At 43.0% G+C, this 18,937-nt stretch overlaps 1 protein-coding gene across 1 annotated transcript; it reads right to left on the bottom strand.

Annotated features, from left to right (window-relative positions):
* Positions 1–12,482: 12,482 nt before the first annotated feature.
* LOC110900251 lies at positions 12,483–16,419 on the bottom strand. Its single transcript, XM_022147162.1, has 5 exons — positions 16,242–16,419; positions 13,896–14,248; positions 13,644–13,784; positions 13,107–13,562; positions 12,483–13,007 (listed from the first exon to the last, which is right to left on the bottom strand). Exons 1-5 carry the CDS (start codon positions 16,417–16,419, stop codon positions 12,483–12,485), a joined length of 1,653 nt encoding a protein of 550 aa, XP_022002854.1.
* Between the last annotated feature and the right edge of the window lie 2,518 nt (positions 16,420–18,937).

Below are 18,937 nucleotides of genomic sequence, written 5' to 3'. Positions count from 1 at the left end.
GGTTAAAGTGGGAAGGGATCCCAAACAAACTTTTAATTCTTGAAAAGCTGCATCAGCTTCGGCTGTCCATTCAATTTGCCCCTTTCCAGTGCTCTTATTTAGGACGTTCATGAAAGGTATGGTGTGCGGTCTTCGGCTTTAGAGATGAAGCGGTGTAATGCAACCAGCTTACCATTTAAGGACTAAATTTCTTTCACGGTCTTCGGAGGCTGCATGGCGATTACAGCTTGCACTTTGTCCGGATGTGCTTGAATTCCGGATTGGGTTACCCATACTCCCAGAAATTTTCCCTCTTCAATACCGCAGGAACACTTCTTTGGATTTAGCTTTAAGTTTATACTCCAAAGTCTTGTGAAGGTTTCGAGTATGTCATCTATCATGTCATCTTTAGCCGCACTTTTGATGACCAGATCGTCCACGTAAATCTCCAGATTCTTGCTGATTTGGTTCTTGAAAGCTTTGTCCATTAACCTCTGATAAGTTACCCCGACGTTTTTGAGACCAAACAGCAATTTTGTATAGCAGAACAAACCTTCGTTCGTCACAAATGTTGTCTTGTCCTCGTCTTCTAAAGCCATCTGTATTTGATGATAGCCTTTATATGCGTCCAGGAAGCATTTTAGATGGAAGCTTGCCAAAGAATCAATTTTCAGATCAATCTCTGGGAGCGGATAGCAGTCTTTCGGACATGCGTTATTTTGGTCGGAGAAATATACACACATACTCCATGTTTTGTCTTTTTTGGTGACCATTACAGGGTTTGAAACCCACGTTTGGTACCGCACCTCTCTAATAATACCGGCATTCAGCAATTTTCGTACATCCTCGGTAATGGCTCTTTGTCGTGCGGGAGCCATGTTTCTTTTTCTTTGGACTACCGGCTTAACATCGTGCGACACTTTCAGCTTATGTTCGGCCAACACTCGGGGAACTTCGACCATTTCTGAAGTTTGCCAGGCAAAGACATCCAGAGAATTTGACAACAATTTCCACAATCGTCTTTTGGTTCGGTCGGGGAGCTGTGCACCGATGATGATTTTTTGTTTCGGAAAATAAGGATGGATTGCCCATTCCTCAGTAAGTATTGCTGGAGGTTGCGAACTGCTTCCTTCACTTTGTCTGACTTTGGCGACGCACATTGCTGACTCAGAATGCAAAGTGGCTATACCAGCTTCGGTTGGGAATTTTAACGAACCGTGGATAGTGGAGCTAATAATGTCGAAGGCGCACATCTATGGTCTTTCCAAAATGACGTTGTGCATGGACCTTGCCACAACGACCAAAAAAATCAGATTTACTGTTCTTGCCAAATTTCCGGTACCCAAAACGTAAGGTAATCTGCCTGATGGGCTATACAACTTCTCTGGAGAAACTTACCAGCGGCATGGATACCTGAATCAATTTCGCTTTAGTTTGTGGAGCCAACTGCTGAAAACATTGTTGGTACATAATTTCGAAGGCACTCCCACTGTCTACATAGATTCACCGGACCTTGTGACCCGCAATCACTGTGGACACGATGATGGGTCCGTCCTTAACTTCTCCAGAGGTGGTGGGAGGGAAAGCAATCGGTTGATGCATCCATGCGGCCAAATGCTGGTTGGAACGTTTAATGCCTTGGCTATTCACTTTCCGGATCATGCAAATTCCGGACTGGTTGTTTGGGTTATCAATCGGAGCTGTGGTAGACTTGCCTTCTTTAACTTCTTTTACCAAATGTGACAATTTTCTGAACCGAACAACTTTTTCGATTTCTTGTTTTAAGGACCAACCATCGTCGGTATTGTGGCCTTTGGCTCGGTGATAGTCACAATACTTTTTGGAACTTTTGTCACCTGCATTCCGGAGCTTAGGTGGAGTGGGGAAGCTTGCCCCATCGGTGATGAGAATTTCAGTACGAGTTTTGCAGAGATCCGATAGGTTATAAAACCGTGAATTAATATTTCTTCCTCGTTGGGATCAATCATTTCTGCTATAGGGGTGAGTCTGCCCCTATTCCCGGCCGGAGGTTTATCAAAGACAGATCCTCCGTTCTTCTTCCAAGAGGACATTTTCTGCTCCGTTTCGGCCAGCGAGCTACATGCATTCTTTCCTCGAGCGAACGCTATGGCACGTTCCATTAACACTTCCATCGTCTTGAGGAGATTTTCGTGCAACTTTTCTACCAACTGATTGTTCCGAACTCCATGACAAAAGTCGTAGATTCGCAGTTGGTCAACTACTCCGCTGATTTGCATACTTTCTCGATTGAACTTTTCTATGAAGCTGTCGAGAGATTCTCCATCCCTTCTTCGGATGTTATGTACTTCGGTAATCTATTTTGAGTAGTGCCTTTGTTGGCTAAAATTCTGCAGGAATAACCTCTGGAGTTCCTCGAAATCATTAATTTCCCCTTCATTCAGTGCGTCAAACCATACACGGGCTGCTCCGATTAAGGTCTGAGCGAACATGAAACACCAAGCTGGCATCGACCACTGTTCCACTCGTGCAACCCCATTGAAATCGAGCGTGTGGTCATCCGGATCTGTGGTACCATCATATTTTTTCACCGTGAATGGCATTTTTAACTTTGGAGGGAGCTTGCGGGCACTGAATTTTGATTTCGCAGCCATTGATACCGGATTGTACGATTTTGTTAGCTCTGGGTCATTGACAATGACGGACTGAGGTTTCGTTCGTATCATTACTGCCGGAGATGGTCCCGTAGATCCCTGCATACAATAATTGTTATAAGTTTCTCCTATCGGAGTAACAATTGTGGAGAAAGTAGGAGAAGCGAATGTCGTAGGACCCATAGTCCTTACCGGTGTTTCGTCTTGAAAAAGCCTTGCTCGTAGACCAAGGATCTGCTCGTCTCGGGCTTCCTGAGCCTTCAATCGTCATAAGAGACTGGCATTTTTGGCGAGGAACTCTGTGTCGAATTCTGACACCGGCGGAGTTGGCATCATTATGAATGGAAATGTTGTTCCTGGTCCCGAACTCAAAGGAGCTGAAACCATGGAAGTCGTGCTCGTAGGAGCTATAGTTTGTGAACTAAAAGCAGTGGATCCCAAATTCAAGGAACCTGGGGCCGCCATAGATCAGCTGATTTGTTGCTCAAGAAATTCATTAGGTGAAGGACTGTAAGCTATGAAATCGGATGGCGCCAATTGAAGATCCAAAGATTAGGGCCAAAGCATGTTACCTCAGTTAGATCTTGGTGATACGTCGAAGATCTGAACCTACAAAATGAACAAACTGCTAGGATCGCCGCAGAGATGGGAGGGCCTTTCTGCGACCACCCTCCGATGTGAGGATAAGTATTTGATAGAGAGAGAAAGTAGAGAGAGAAAGTAGGACGAATGTTCAGAAAAATCGTACTTGGGTTGTACTTAAAGGGGGTATTTATATTGGTCAACTGTGATGACGTCATCCGGCTGGATGCACCTATTAGTGGTCCGTCTGTTGGGGATTGGGGAACGAAGCTTTAGGGATGTTCGTCGCTTATGATCCGGTTCGGTCCTTATAAGGAAGGTCCGTCCTCAGATATGTATCTTCAGTGTGGATAAGGATCTGAATTAAATATTCAAAACCACTACGCGAATTCGTTATTGGAATTTAGTACGAATTGAACGTTGGGCTTTTAAGTTCGATTCAAACAATTAATAACAGTAACAAATGAATTGTTATTCAACAGGAAGATGTTTTTTTTTTTTTTTGTGGAGGATATGCATAGAAAGCACAAGTGGAAATGAAACATTGAAAAAAATCATGCAAAAATGGATTCATGCATCTTCTATTATGTATTGAATTGAATGTAATCATTTCGTTGTCACTGTACTTATCGCAAAACAATGATTCATGCATCTTCTACTAGTACGTCATAGGTATGCCAAATGCTTGTAGCACAATGGCATCGTGGTGTTTGTTAAGGTGGGGTCACTTCCACATGGTAAAAGTTAAAGTATTAGGGTATTTGTGCACAACTCAATCGAACCAATTAAATTGTTACACCTTACTTTTATTTACATTCATAAAACAAAAGTACCCATTTCATTTGGGTGGTGCTGAAGAAGTACTCATGTCATTCTTTATCGGGTAGTAGTCATCAAAACCACAAACCAAAGTTGAAGCGACGGTGTTGCCGCATTAACCGATCAAGCCGATGTTGGAAACCAAGGTTGCCTCGAGTACCCTTATTCTGAACAAAATGAAGTATTAAGATTATGTTATGGAAACAACTTAGTTGTATACAACATAAATACTCACGAACCACCTGTTTATCTAACTGTTTTTTTTTTATTTTGTTGGACAAATTCAAAGGTGTATTAATTATCCATATAATTTAACAAAACAATTATACAAATTTTTTTATTGGATTCCATTGATCCATTCATGCTTATACCCTATGGACGCCCGACGAAAAACTCATCAAGAATCTTCAAAGATGAAAGCCGACGATAAGAAGATTGTTGTATGGTCCCAATTCCATATCCACATGGCAGGGACCACACCACTTTTTCAGTCCAACATGGCGCCTACATCAGCAAGTAAATCCAGAAGCTTCTGGAAGACGTCAAGGTGGTACCAAAGATGCTCCTTCCGACAGAAAGGACGACACGTGTCACCAGTAATCGAGCGCCATGTAAGCCTGCGACAAATCTGGGGGCTGACCGACAGCAGCAGTATGATTTCTCCAGCATGGACGAATATCGGTGCGCCACGTGGACCACTATTCTGACCGCAGCAGAGGAGACCAAGAGGATATTCCCCTTGGTCGGACAGCTGGCGCCCGATAACAGCTGGCAAGGTCGCTCCTCCCTCCTTCACCCTCCGGCTATAAATAGGACCCTTCATCATTCAGGTTATCCATTCTGTTCTCTTCACTCCTCACCCACAACACACACTCTTTATTCCTCAGAACAGTACTTATTCTCACGCCGGAGCCCGGTTAAGAGGGAAACTCTCATATTCCCCTCTTAACGAGCTAACGGTTTGCTGTTTTGCAGGATTCTAGTCACAAGCGAGTAAGAAAGGAGATTGGACCCACATAAGAGACAATCCAGCTGGTTAACCGTCGGTGTTAACCGGTGTTTTATCATTGGCGCCCACCGCAGCTTTTGCAAACCACTTTCATCTCCTTTTTCTTCAAAAAACTCTCTAAAATGACTGAACCAAACCCTTCCCCTCAAGTGGATGGAGAAGTCTCTTCCTTTGAACTAATTTCGAACACCGCTCACGTTCAGAGAGTCCAAGGGAATGAGACCATCCGAGAAGGGCGAGTAAGCAATGATTTCCCTAATATCTTTGGAAGCACTTCCAGAGTTATCAATCAGACCACAAACGGAGCAGCTTTCCAAACTCCACCAGTAGGGGTTAACCAAACACCTCCGGAAGTTCCAACACCAAACCATGGGGCTGGTCCTTCAGCACCATCGGTTCAAACACAGTTGAACTTCTCAGCACTTTTAGGGCTGCCTGAAGAAAAAACTCTGGCTTCATGGTATGCCGAACAAATGGCGTCCTTGAACCTTGTCTATACGCAACTCAGCGCGCAGCAAGCTGTCCTCCAAGCACAAGCTAATCAGTCCGCTTTTGTTACCCCACCGCAAAGGCCTCCGAGCACCCACGTGCCTCAGCAGACCAATGCGTGGAACTTAAATCCTGAGAAAGCACCCAACGTCAGAAGGCAAAGTGCGTACGATACGCGCGACACTGATGGTGAAACGGAAAGCAATTATGTGCAATATACCCATCAGCAGAAAAGATCAGTGCACAGTCGTTTAGGTCCACGCAACATAAACGACGAATGGAATAGCTACAATAAAGAAGATGACCCGACATACAAGAAAGAAAGCACGGTATTCAGCAGATTACCACCAGAGCACGAAGCGTATAAACCCCACAAGCGAGCGGGGTACAATCCAAATGCAGAACATGATTACTCATTGAGCTATCACCCAGATGGCATAGCTGAGAACTCCAAGTTCATCAGAGAAATTGCAACAGCTGATATCGACAAGACAAAACTGCCACACAATGTGGGCAAGAACAATGGCTTAACAGACCCTGACGACCACCTCCAAGTCTTCAACGGCGCAGGAACCACAGGTGGGTGGACATTACTAACTTGGTGTCATATTTTCGCACAAACCTTTGTCGGCGCGGCGTGCATATGGTTTGACAGCCTGCCAGCAGGAAGAATTAAATCATGGATTGATTTTCTAGACAAGTTCCTCGCGCACTTTTCCCAACAGCGCAGGCATACTAGAGATCCAGTTGATTACTTAAATATATTGAGGAAAGATCATAAAAGTAAAGAAGATTTCGTCACCAGGTATAACAAAGAATGTCTGGAAATTGGAGATGTCGGCGAGAAGATGATGTGCGCGCACTTCATGAGGGCAGTAAAGTGTGATGACCTGATCAAACGATTGAAAGGAAGGGACGGAGGCCCCAAAGATTGGGACACCTTCATCGAAGCAGCAAAGACAATTACGCGCACCAATAAACAATTGACCGGCGATGAAAGCCGTCATTACAATTACAGCCAAAATGATCGGCGCAACAAGAAAGGCAAAGGCCAATCATGGAGATCATCTGGTTACAAAGAAAGAAGCCCGATAAGAGAAGATGTGCATAGTACAATCAACTAGATCAGCTATCTCAAAGAGGTTAAGAGAGAAAACAGGGAAAAGCGGTGGACACCTCTGACAAAGACCCCTTCCGAGGTCTTGTCAACCGAGAACCACCAGTTCAAACCCCCTCTACAGATGAGAAACAAAAGGGGCAAAGACCCAAATCTTTTCTGCGAATTCCACAAAGATACAGGTCACCTGACCGACGACTGCTTTAGCCTAAAGCAAGAGATAGAAAGAGCTCTGAGAGATGGAAGGCTCACCCATCTGGTAAAAGGGGGAAAGCGTGATAAACCAAATTCAAAGAAGGGAAAAAGGGCCAGACAACAAAAAGCTTCGGAAATTAGAAACTCACATGATTCAAGGGGGTCCACGGAGACCGGGAAAGAATTATAACAAGCGCACACAAGGTGACTCTTGGCGCGAGAAACAAGTTGTTTTCCCCGAGGTACGGGGGGGGGGGGGGGTCCAAGAGAGAGAAGACCCATAGTCATCTCTGGCGTAATCGGTCATTACCAGACTGACTACATTTTCATTGATCCAGGGAGCACCGCAGATATCATCTACGAACAATGCTTTAACCAATTCGACCAAGAGGACAAAACGCGCTTAGAGCCAGTAGATTATCCACTAACTGGTTTCTGTAACGAGGCCGTTTTTCCTCTTGGCCAGATATCGTTCCCGGTGCTGCTCTCGGATGGAAGGAACTCAAGAACAGAAGTTACATTCATGGTGTTGCCAGCAAGCTCAAGACACGATATCCTCCTGGGAAGGGAGTCCCAAGGAGATTTTAGTATGATCTGTTCAAGACCACATTCAGCTGTTGGGTTCCCAACAGAGACAGGGATAGCAATAATTTACGCAAGCAAAGAAGTCCTCGCAACTGACGAAATCAGGCCAGCAAAAGCAAGCAAATCCGCACCTCGCACAGAAGCCGAGAAATGGGTACTAAACAGCAAATACCCAGAACAAACTGTCACTTTGGGTCCAGTAATGTCAAATCTCACGCGCCTAGCGCTGAAAAAGCTGCTATTTGAGAACATAGACGTGTTCGCCTAGACAACGGCTGGTATGGTTGGTGTTCCATGGCACATAGCAGAGCACAGACTGAATGTTTCGGAGAATGCCAAGCCTGTGGTACATACGAAGCGTCATCTGGGAGACATAAAGCATGACGCCATGCAAGAGCAGATTACAGAATTACTAAATGCTGGTATCATCAGAGAGGTTCGTTACCAAACTTGGGTAGCAAGCCCAGTCATGGTTCCTAAAGGAAATGGCGGGTGGAGAATGTGTGTGGATTACAAAAATCTGAACAAGGTATGCTCGCGCGATTGTTATGATTTACCAGAAATTGACGAAAAGATCGATTCCCTAGCATCGTTTAGGTGGAAGTGTTTCCTTGATTGTTATAAAGGATACCATCAGGTGCAGATGGCCATCCAAGACGAAGACAAGACTGTATTTTGCACACCAACAGGGCTGTACTGTTATACAAAAATGCCTTTTGGCTTAAAGAATGCAGGCGCAACTTATCAGAGTGTAAGACCCATCTTAAGATAACAGAATTTATAATAGTTAACACACATTTATTACAAAATGCGAGCTTACAAAAACTTTGTTGGGTTTACGATCATACATGATCAAAATATACTAGTCATCATCCTATTATTTAAACCTTCAAATTGAAATTTTTAAGAGTTTACATATTGACTAAACAAAATAGATCAATGCGGAAGCTTGGTTTGGTGCGTTCGGTTCTTGAAAGTCGCTTGATCTTCATCCGGAGTCTTGCGTGCTTTTACCTAATGCCAAAACCACGTTAAATGTTAGTTTTGACACTTTAAAATCAAGTATAAACAAGTTCTATGGTCAAACAATGAAAAACAACAAAAATTCTGGAAATGGTGGCTGTCGCGCCCCGCGACAGAGATGGGGTCAGCTTTCAAAGGCCCACCACCGCCGTCGAGTCGCGCGACGGTGAGACTGTTTTGCCGTGGCGTAGCGCGAGTGCATGCTTTTGACAGCATCACTATTTTTCATTTACAAACTTTAAACCAACATAACTTTTGACTCTAGCGTCCGATTTAGCCGATTCTTTTTCCTACGCATCCGTAATTAAATTACGGACCCGTTTATCAACACGTTTCACGCAGAAATTTTGTTTACGAATAGTTGGCCTATAATTCGGCTCTTTGCTTATTCGACCCATTTGTTTACAAGTCCTACAACTTGTTTTGTTGTCATCTCTTGTTTTCAAGAATTTTACCCATTCCCGGGTTTACCAACAATAGCGTTTCGCTCCCTTTCCGAGAGTTGCTTACGCCTTAACAAAATGTCTTGTTTTTGAGGGTTTAAACATGCTCCTCTTAAAAGTTTGACAAGCATAATTTCTGAACTTAATCCCCATACCAAGGGTTCATTTGCAACGAGTTTAGCGAGTCCGCTTCACGGCTTATGCTTTAATTATAACAAATCATCGAGTGATGCTTCAATCACTTCGACATTTACGACTCGACAATGTTTTGACCCGTTTGGATGTCGAATGGAGACCACCATTTCAAAGACATACCAAACTCTACTTTAACTAATGTTTTGACCCGTTTTATTCGTCTAGTGAGCTTTGTCACTTCCGTGACATAACGGGTTTCCTTTTTTGCTTAATTTCAATACAACAAGCTAAAATAAATAAATAAATAAACATAATGTAACGAAACCATAGGTCGCGTACCTTTAGAGCACAACCTTCAAACGCGTATCACCTCCGGCTTGTCCGCTTGATGATCCGGATTCTTTACCTTATGATCCCTTCAACAAGGTGATCACTAATTTGTATTTAGATTTCGATTTTGACTTGAATTAGGCCTTCAATTTGTGAGTTTTTTTTTGAGAATTAGGGTTTGAAGAAGAACCCCTGGTCGCCCATTTCTTCTGTTCGATCTAGACACACACTCATGTGTGTGTTTGGTGTGTTATTTACTACTTTAACATTCAAGTTTCAAGTTTTACAATTTTGGTCCCTCAATCTTTTATTTAACTTATAGTTTAGGTGTTTCAACCTTATTATATGTCACCTCAAGACTCTTAACTAACTGGGTTATCGATTCCTACTTAGCTTGTTCTTGTTTAATTTATGCTTTATAAATCTGATTTAAAGTTTTATAAATTTCGGGGTGTTACAAGTCCACCCCCCCTTAAAAAGGTTTCGTCCCCGAAACCTGATTACGTACCGAATAATGTAGGGTAGAGTCGTTGCATCTCCTCCTCGGATTCCCATGTGGTATCCGAGCCCTTTCTGTGCTCCCACTTGACCTTTACTTGGTTAATCTCTTTGTTCCTTAAGCTTTTTACCTTACGATCTAAAATCGCAATCGGCTTCACCACATAGTTAAGGCTATCATCCACCTCGATGTCATCGTAGTGGATATAAGTTGTTTCGCAGCTAGACATTTCCGAAGATGTGACACGTGGAATGTACTATGAATTCTACTTAATTCCTCCGGTAGTTCAAGGCGGTATGCTACCTTCCCTACTCGTTCGACGATTTTAAACGGCCCAATAAATCTCGGGCTTAATTTTCCACTTTTTCTGAACCGGATAATCCCCTTCCATGGGGATACCTGAAACTCGATCGGTCTTCTCCTTTTGTCCGCATACAACTTTTGTCTATCTTGAGTCGCTTTCAAGTGTGCTCGAACCATATCAATCTTCTCATTAGTGGCTCGAACTATGTCTTTATGGGCGAGTTCACGTGGACCCACCTCATCCCAACACACTGGGGTCCGGCATCTCCTACCGTAAAGCATTTCGTACGGAGCCATGCCGATACTAGCATGGTAACTGTTATCATATGAAAATTCGACCAATGGTAGATAAACATCCCAACTACCTCCGAAGTCGATAATACATGCTCGTAGCATGTCTTCCAATGTTTGTATTGTTCTTTCGCTCTGTCCATCCATCTAAGGATGGTACGCGGTGCTAATGAACAATTTTGTCCCCATTTGCTCTTGGAAATCTCGCCAAAAATTTGAAGTGAATCGGGTATCTCTATCGGACACGATGGATACTGGTACTCCATGGCGTGCCACTATCTCATTAGTATATACTTCGGTTATCTTTTCTGACGTATATGTTTCACGTATCTGGATAAAGTGAGCACTCTTTGTCAGTCTATCGACAACCACCCATGTAGCATCAAATTCGCAGCTCGTCTTTGGTAGTTTGGTTAATAGGTCCATTGTAATATGTTCCCATTTCCAAACTGGAATTTCCAACGGTTGTAGTTTACCGTATGGTTTTTGGTGCTCCGCTTTGACTTGTAGACATGTCAAGCATTTTTCCACGTACTTTACTACATCTCTTTTCATTACAGCCCACCAATAATTTTGTTTCAAGTCGTTATACATATTGGTCGCTCCTGGATGAATGGAATAACGGGATTTGTGAGCTTCATCAAGTAGAAGCTTTTTAACTCCACACGAGTTAGGAACCTAGGTTCTGCCAAAACGTGTTTTCAAACCATTGTTGCCATCTACGAGATCCTTAAATTGGCCGATTATTCTTTCCTTCTTCCAGTTTTCCTCCCTCATTGCTTTAACTTGTGCTTCTCGGATTTGCTCTAGTAAACCCGAGGTCACAATGAGTTGCATCGATTGTACCCGTATCGGGGTATGGTCTGCCTTTCGGCTCAACGCCTTTGCCACTATATTGGCTTTCCCGGGATGGTAGTGTATCTCACAATCATAATTCTTGACTGTTTCCAACCATCGCCTCTGCCTCATGTTTAATTCCTTCTGATCGAAGAAATATTTCAAACTTTTATGGTCGGTAAAGATAATACATTTTACCCCATACAAATAATGCCTCCAAATTTTTAAGGCAAATACCACTGCTGCTAACTCAAGGTCATTAGTTGGGTATTTCTTTTCATGGATCTTCAGTTGCCTCAAGTCATAGGCTATGACCTTGCCTCGTTGCATTAAAACACATTCGAGCCCCGAATGTGATGCATCCGAGTAAACCACCATGTCGTCGACTCCATCCGGCAACGTCAATACGGAGCATGGGTTAACTTTTCTTTGAGTGTTTGGAAGGCTTTCTCTTGCTCAATGCCCCATACAAATCTTTCCTCCTTGCGAGTCAGCTTGGTTAACGGTAAGGCAATTCTGGAGAAATCTTGTATGAATCTCCGATAATATCCCGCGAGCCCTAAAAAGCTTCAGATTTCTGAAGGATTCTTCGGAGGGTTCCATTTTGACACTGTTTCTATTTTTGACGGATCTACTAGTACCCCGTCAGCACTAATGATATGCCCGAGAAACTACACCTCTCGTAACCAGAAAGTGTACTTCGAGAATTTTGCATACAGTTTTTCCCGTCTGAGTGTCTCTAACACTTCTTACAAATGATACACATGTTCAGCTTCATTTTTCGAATATACTAGAATGTCATCGATAAACACGATTACCGACTTATCCAGCATAGGTTTGCAAACCCAGTTCATGAGGTCCATGAAATCCACGGGTGCATTGGTCAACCCAAAGGGCATCACAAGGAACTCGTGATGCCCGTACCGTGTACGAAAGGCCGTCTTCGGTACGTCTTCCTCCTTGACCTTTAACTGGTGATAACCCGATCTGAGGTCAATCTTTAAAAACCAACTTGCTCATTGTAGCTGGTCAAATAAGTCATTAATTCTTGGAAGTGGGTATCGATTTTTCACCGTGAGTTTGTTTAACTCTCGGTAGTCGATACACATGCGCATACTTCCGTCTTTCTTTTTCACGAATAGTACTGGTGCGCCCCACGGAGATACACTCGGTCGGATAAACCCTTTGTCGAGCAGATCTTGGATTTGAGACATCAATTCTTGTAGTTCCGACGGCGCGAGCCGATACGGCTCCTTGGCCACCGGTTTTGCGCCTGGAACCAATTCGATTCCAACTCTACCTCCCGTTCTGGTGGTATTCTTGGTAAATCTTCTGGGAACACATCCTCATAATCACGTACTACGGGTACGTCTCCGATTTTTGGGGACTCTTTCTCCGACTCGCTTGCGTATACCATATATGATTTGCATCCATGTTTCATAAGTCTGTGAACCTCTAGCATTGTACATACCACAGGGTTACCCCCTTTTTCACCGTATATGGTAACGTGCTTTCCGCTAGGAGATGTCAGTTTTATCTCCTTCCAGAAACATGCCACCTTTGCGTGGTATCGGGATAACCAATCCATACCCACGATCACTTGAATTTCTCCCATCGACATCGGGATTAAGTCTATTGAGTACTCTTCGTTGTCGATGTTCAATTTGCAATTTTGACATACATCACAAATGATAAAACTCTTGTTATTACCTATCTCTACTTCTAAAGGCATAGGTAACTTTGTTAAAACAAATGAAGGATGTCGAATAAACCCATATGAAATAAAGGATTTATTCGCACCCGTATCAAACAATACACGTGCAGGAATCGAGTTTACAGCAAATATACCTGAAACCACTTCGGGTTCTATTTTTGCTTCTGTGGCGGTTAAGTGAAAAGATCTAGCCTTTACTTTCGGGGCTTCACCCTTCGTGTCTTGCCCATCATTCTTTCCCACTAGCTCCGGGCATTCTGACTTTTTGTGACCCGGTCGATAGCACTTGTAGCAAACTGTCACTTTATCCGGGCCTGATGAAGCCATATGCCCCGTCTTCCGACATATGGGGCAGGGTTTATCCTTGAAGCGACACTCGCCCTTATGACCCTTTTCGCAGATTTTGCAACTTGGCGACCCGCCTTTTGCGTCCGATTTCTTCACTATTTCATTCGTCCGTGCTTTCTTAGTAGGGCTTGGATTAACATCATGTGCCCTTCGTTCGCCCCGTTCAACTTGCTTTTTCAATTCAATTTCTCGTTCCCGAGCAACATTTATGATCTCGGTAAGGGTCTCATACTTTGAAGGAGTCATAAACTCCCTATACTCGGCGCTCAACATATTGTAGTAGTAATATATCTTTTGTTCTTCATTTGTCACCAGTTCATCACAAAACTTCATCTTATCCATGAACATTCCCGTGATTTTGTCGACGGACTCACCCTTATGTCTAAGCTGCATGAATTCTTCTTTGATTCGGTTAATGACCGCCTTGGGACTGTGATGTTTAAGAAACGGCGTCTTAAATTCATCCCATGTTATAGCCTTAGCCGCTTCACTTCCAATCTCTTTCTTCTTGTTATCCCACCAATCTTTCGCTTGACCTCTTAATTGACCCGTACCATAGGCTACGTAGTCATTTGTATCACAATGGGTCCTTTCAAACACTCCCTCGATGTCGCTTAGCCATCCTTGACATATTATCGGGTCAACCTCCCCATTATAAACTGGCGGTTTGCACGCCATGAATTCTTTGTATGAACAAGGTTTTCGTCCTCCAGACTTTTCCTTCACTATATTGGCACTATCTTCCAATTTCTTGATTCTCTCATCAACCACCGATAGTACCGTGTTTTGGATCTTATCAAAAAAACTGGACAAACTATTTTCGATTGCCTTTCCAACCTCCTCGGCAATCATTTCTCTCATTTGCTCGGTGACTCTCGGCACCGCGTCGTCGTTACCTTTATCCGCCATCTTTAAAACTGAAATGTTTACACCATCCGTTAAACATTTCATTTATAACATATGGTTTATTTACTTCGGTTTAATCAAGTCTATAACTTGCTTTAACCGTTCTTATTTAATGCACTTCCCGGGTTTGAGTGGGTTAACACACTCTTCCCATGCATGTTAAATCACATTTCCTTTCCAATGTTTAATTAAAGTTAACATAAAATAATTAATTCTTACCGGATGTTTGATCAAGCTTGAACCGAACACACTTCACCCACAACCTTGGGCTCTGATTACCAACTTGTAAGACCCATCTTAAGATAACAGAATTTATAATATTTAACACGCATTTATTACAAAATGCGAGCTTACAAAAACTTTGTTGGGTTTACGATCATACATGATCAAAATATACTAGTCATCATCCTACTATTTAAACCTTCAAAATGAAATTTTTAAGAGTTTACATATTAACTAAACAAAATAGATCAATGTGGAAGCTTGGTTTGATGCGTTCGGTTCTTGAAAGTCGCTTGATCTTCATCCAGAGTCTTGCGTACTTTTACCTAATGCCAAAACCACGTTAAATGTTAGTTTTGACACTTTAAAATCAAGTATAAACAAGTTCTATGGTCAAACAATGAAAAACAACAAAAATTCTGGAAATGGTGGTTGTCGCGCCCCGCGACAGAGATGGGGTCAGCTTTCGCGGCCCGTCGCCGCCGTCGCGTCGCGCGAAGGTGAGACCGTTTTGTCGTGGCGTAGCGCGAGTGCATGTTTTTGACAGTAGGATCGTTAGCTGGAGCTGCAAATCAACCCAGCATCACTATTTTTCATTTACAAACTTTAAACCAACATAACTTTTGACTCTAGCGTCCGATTTAGCCGATTCTTTTTCCTATGCGTCCGTAATTAAATTACGGACCCGTTTATCAACACGATTCACGTAGAAATTTTGTTTAAAAACAGTTGGCCTATAATTCGGCTCTTTGCTTATTTGACCCATTTGTTTACAAGTCCTACAACTTGTTTGGTTGTCATCTCTTGTTTTCAAGAATTTTACACATTCCCGGGTTTACCAACAATAGCGTTTCGCTCCCTTACCGAGAGTGGCTTACGCCTTAACAACATGTCTTGTTTTTGAGGGTTTAAGCATGCTCCTCTTAAAAGTTTGACAAGCATAATTTCTGAACTTAATCCCCATACCAAGGGTTCATTTGCAACGAGTTTAGCGAGTCCGCTTCACGGCTTACGCTTTAATTATAACAAATCATCGAGTGATGCTTCAATCACTTCGACATTTACGAATCGACAATGTTTTGACCCGTTTGGATGTCGAATGGAGACCACCATTTCAAAGACATACCAAACTCTACTTTAACTAATGTTTTGACCCGTTTTATTCGTCTAGTGAGCTTTGTCACTTCTGTGACATAACGGGTTTCCTTTTTTGCTTACTTTTAATACAACAAGCTAAAATAAATAAATAAACATAATGTAACGAAACCATAGGTCGCGTACCTTTAGAGCACACCCTTCAAACGCGTATCACCTCCGGCTTGTCCGCTTGACGATCCGGATTCTTTACCTTATGATCCCTTCAACAAGGTGATCACTAATTTGTATTTAGATTTCAATTTTAACTTGAATTAGGCCTCCAATTTATGAGTTTTTGTGAGAATTAGGGTTTGAAGAAGAACCCCTGGTCGCCCCTTTCTTCTGTTTGATCCAGACACACACTCATGTCTGTATTTGGTGTGTTATTTACTACTTTAACATTCAAGTTTCAAGTTTTACAATTTTGGTTCCTCAATCTTTTATCTAACTTATAGTTTAGGTGTTTCAACCTTATTATATATCACCTCAAGACTCTTAACTAACTGGGTTATCGATTCCTAGTTAGCTTGTTCTTGTTTAATTTATGCTTTATAAATCTGATTTAAAGTTTTATAAATTTCGGGGTGTTACAAGTCTACCCCCCCCCCCTTAAAAGGGTTTCGTCCCCGAAACCTGATTACGTACCGAATAATGTAGGGTAGAGTCGCTGCATCTCCTCCTCGGATTCCCATGTGGTATCCGAGCCCTTTCTGTGCTCCCACTTGACCTTTACTTGGTTAATCTCTTTGTTCCTTAAGCTTTTTACCTTACGATCTAAAATCGCAGTCGGAAAGAGCTGAAAGGCAACATTCGGAAGAACCATGGCTACTGTATACAGATGGCTCGTCTAACGAGGATGGCGCAAGCGCAGGACTTAGGCTGGTAAGTCTAGAGAAACATGAATTCACGTACGCCATCCGGTTAGACTTCAAGAGCATAAACAATGAAGCCGAATATGAAGCTTTTCTTGCTGGTTTAAGGTTAGCAGTCAAGATGGGAGTCAAACACATAGAGGCGCATGTGGACTCCATGCTAGTAGCAGGACAGATCAATGGCCAGTACGATGCCAAAGGAGATGTGATGGCGCTATACCTAGACCAAGCAAAAACGTTGCTACAGAACTTCAATTCCTACAAGGTGCACCACATCAACCGGAGTGAGAATAAACCAGCAAATGCACTAAGCAAACTCGCATCCACCAGCTTCCAGCACCTGGCCAAGGACATGCGCATTGACGTTCTAAGCAATCCATCGGTACCGCTAAGGCAAGTGAGGGTCATTCAACTGGGAACGACGTCAAGGATGACTTCGATAATCATGTATATCCAGTCTGGAATACTACCCAAAAACAAAGCTGAAGCAAGGAAAATACAGTACAAGTCTGAGCATTACCAGATAGTTGATGGGATCTTGTACCGGAAATCGTACCTCGGGCCGTTATTGAGATGTGTCGATCCAGAAGATGCAAACTACCTGATCCGCGAAGTACATGAGGGCATCTGCGGCATTTATGCCGGCCCAAGAATGGTAGTAGCGAAAGTAATGAACGCCGGGTATTACTGGCCCGGAATGCATCTAGACGCAGTCAAGGTCTTGAGGAAATGCAGCGATTGTCAGAGACACGCCCCGAAAACGATGTGCCCAAAAAATGAGCTAGTCCCCGTAACAACGGCATGGCCATTCCAGCAATGGGGGATAGATATGTTTGGTCCTTTTCCAGAAGCCCCGGGAGCAGTGAAGTTCATCATAGTCGCGGTAGACTATTTCACAAAATGGGTGGAAGCAAAGGCGTTGGCGTCAACCACATCTACTGTAGTGCGAAGGTTCATCTGGGAACAAATAATTTGTCGATTGGGGCTGCCCCTGAGAATCATCACCGATAACGGAACGAATTTTGCTGCAGAAGATCTCCAAAGTTGGTTCAAGGAGCTACACATAGAGCACACCTTTTTCTCGGTTGCGCACCTGCAGGGAAACGGTCAGGTTGAAGCGGTGAACAAGAGTATTGTGGACGGTATCAAGGCACGGTTGGGGACAAAGCGAAGAGGTTTGGTTGACGAGCTACCCAGCATACTATGGGCCCATAGGACGATGCCAAAGACAAGTAACGGAGAAACGCCGTTCAGTTTAGTCAATGGGTCCAAAGCCGTGATACCGGCAGAGATCGGCCTGCCATATCCAAGAATGCTCTCCATGAATATGATCAACAATGAGGAAGAAAGAAGGTTGGACCTAGACCTTCTAGAAGAAAGAAGAGAGATAGCGGCAATTAATGAGGCGAAATATAAAACCAAACTGGAAAAATACTATAACAGTAAGGTCCGAATTTGCACGTTCAACCCCGAAGACTATTAGCTCCCAAGTGGGAGGGGCTTTACGTTGTAGATGAAGTCCTTGGGAAGGGAGCGTACAAGCTACGCACACTTAAGAACAAAGAAGTCCCGAGAACCTGGAATGCTCAGCAACTAAGAAAATGTTATATGTAGACGGTCGCAGTTTTTATCTCTACTTGTAATGGCCACGCGCCCAACACATTTTACTTTAATACAAGAAGTGTTGGCTATCTTATCTCATGTGAATTTTTGTTACAACTGCATATATTACTTCAGGCATACACGAAAACATCAATGGCTGAGAAATAGGAAACGTTGTAAACCTCCAAGGCTCGTCACGACTAAGTGCACAGTCGGGTCAAAAACACAACCAAAGCCTATCACTCCAAATAACACTTCGTGCCCACATACAAAAACGAAAGCATCATAAACATGGTAAACCAAACATTGTAAAACCCCCAAAGCTGAGCACAGCTGAGTCAACACAATAACCTGTAAAACGATCACTTCGTATACACGAATCAGCCTAATGCACTTAACGACAGAACAAATGTTGTAGAGTTTCTCCCAAGCATAACACAATACTGTGTAACGCTAGGATAACTAACACAGCATAACCTGTCCCAGCCATTATTCATTCGTGATACCTAATCAAAGTAATTACACATGCACATATTGTAACGATAGCAAAATTCACAACAAATAAAGAGCAAAACCCACAGTTAGCATAAAATATATCAACTGTACCAAAATGCTAACAGACATAGCAATAGAAAGTAAGAATGTTCACAGACCATAAAGTTAATTGTTCAGGTAAATTGTCAGATGATTACAAGGCTATCAAGCCCATACACGGCACACAGGCCGAAAACCTTCATTCTTGACGGCTAGTACCGGCATCCCCGACTTCACGATCTTCATCGCCAAGAGCTTTCTTCAGCAATGCAATCCCATCAGGTTTTCGAGACAATTTTCCAGCAGCCTTGACGATAGCAAATTCAAGGGATT

Source organism: Helianthus annuus, chromosome 5 (assembly GCF_002127325.2).
Source record: "Helianthus annuus cultivar XRQ/B chromosome 5, HanXRQr2.0-SUNRISE, whole genome shotgun sequence".
NCBI lineage: Eukaryota > Viridiplantae > Streptophyta > Magnoliopsida > Asterales > Asteraceae > Helianthus > Helianthus annuus.
The sequence above is the reverse complement of the archived record's forward strand: the minus strand, read 5'-3'. Positions and strand labels throughout refer to the sequence as shown.

What these genes read in the sequence shown, in the direction of transcription:
- LOC110900251 (XM_022147162.1), bottom strand. Translation starts at nt 16,419, where the DNA reads ATGGTTCTTCCGAATGTTGCCTTTCAGCTCTTTCCGACTGCGATTTTA. An exon ending in ACTCTACCCTACATTATTCG is followed by an intron (nt 14,249 to 16,241) that starts GTACGTAATCAG and finishes TAAACATTTCAG; the next exon opens with TTTTAAAGATGGCGGATAAA. An exon ending in TGAAGTTTTGTGATGAACTG is followed by an intron (nt 13,563 to 13,643) that starts GTGACAAATGAA and finishes ACTCCTTCAAAG; the next exon opens with TATGAGACCCTTACCGAGAT.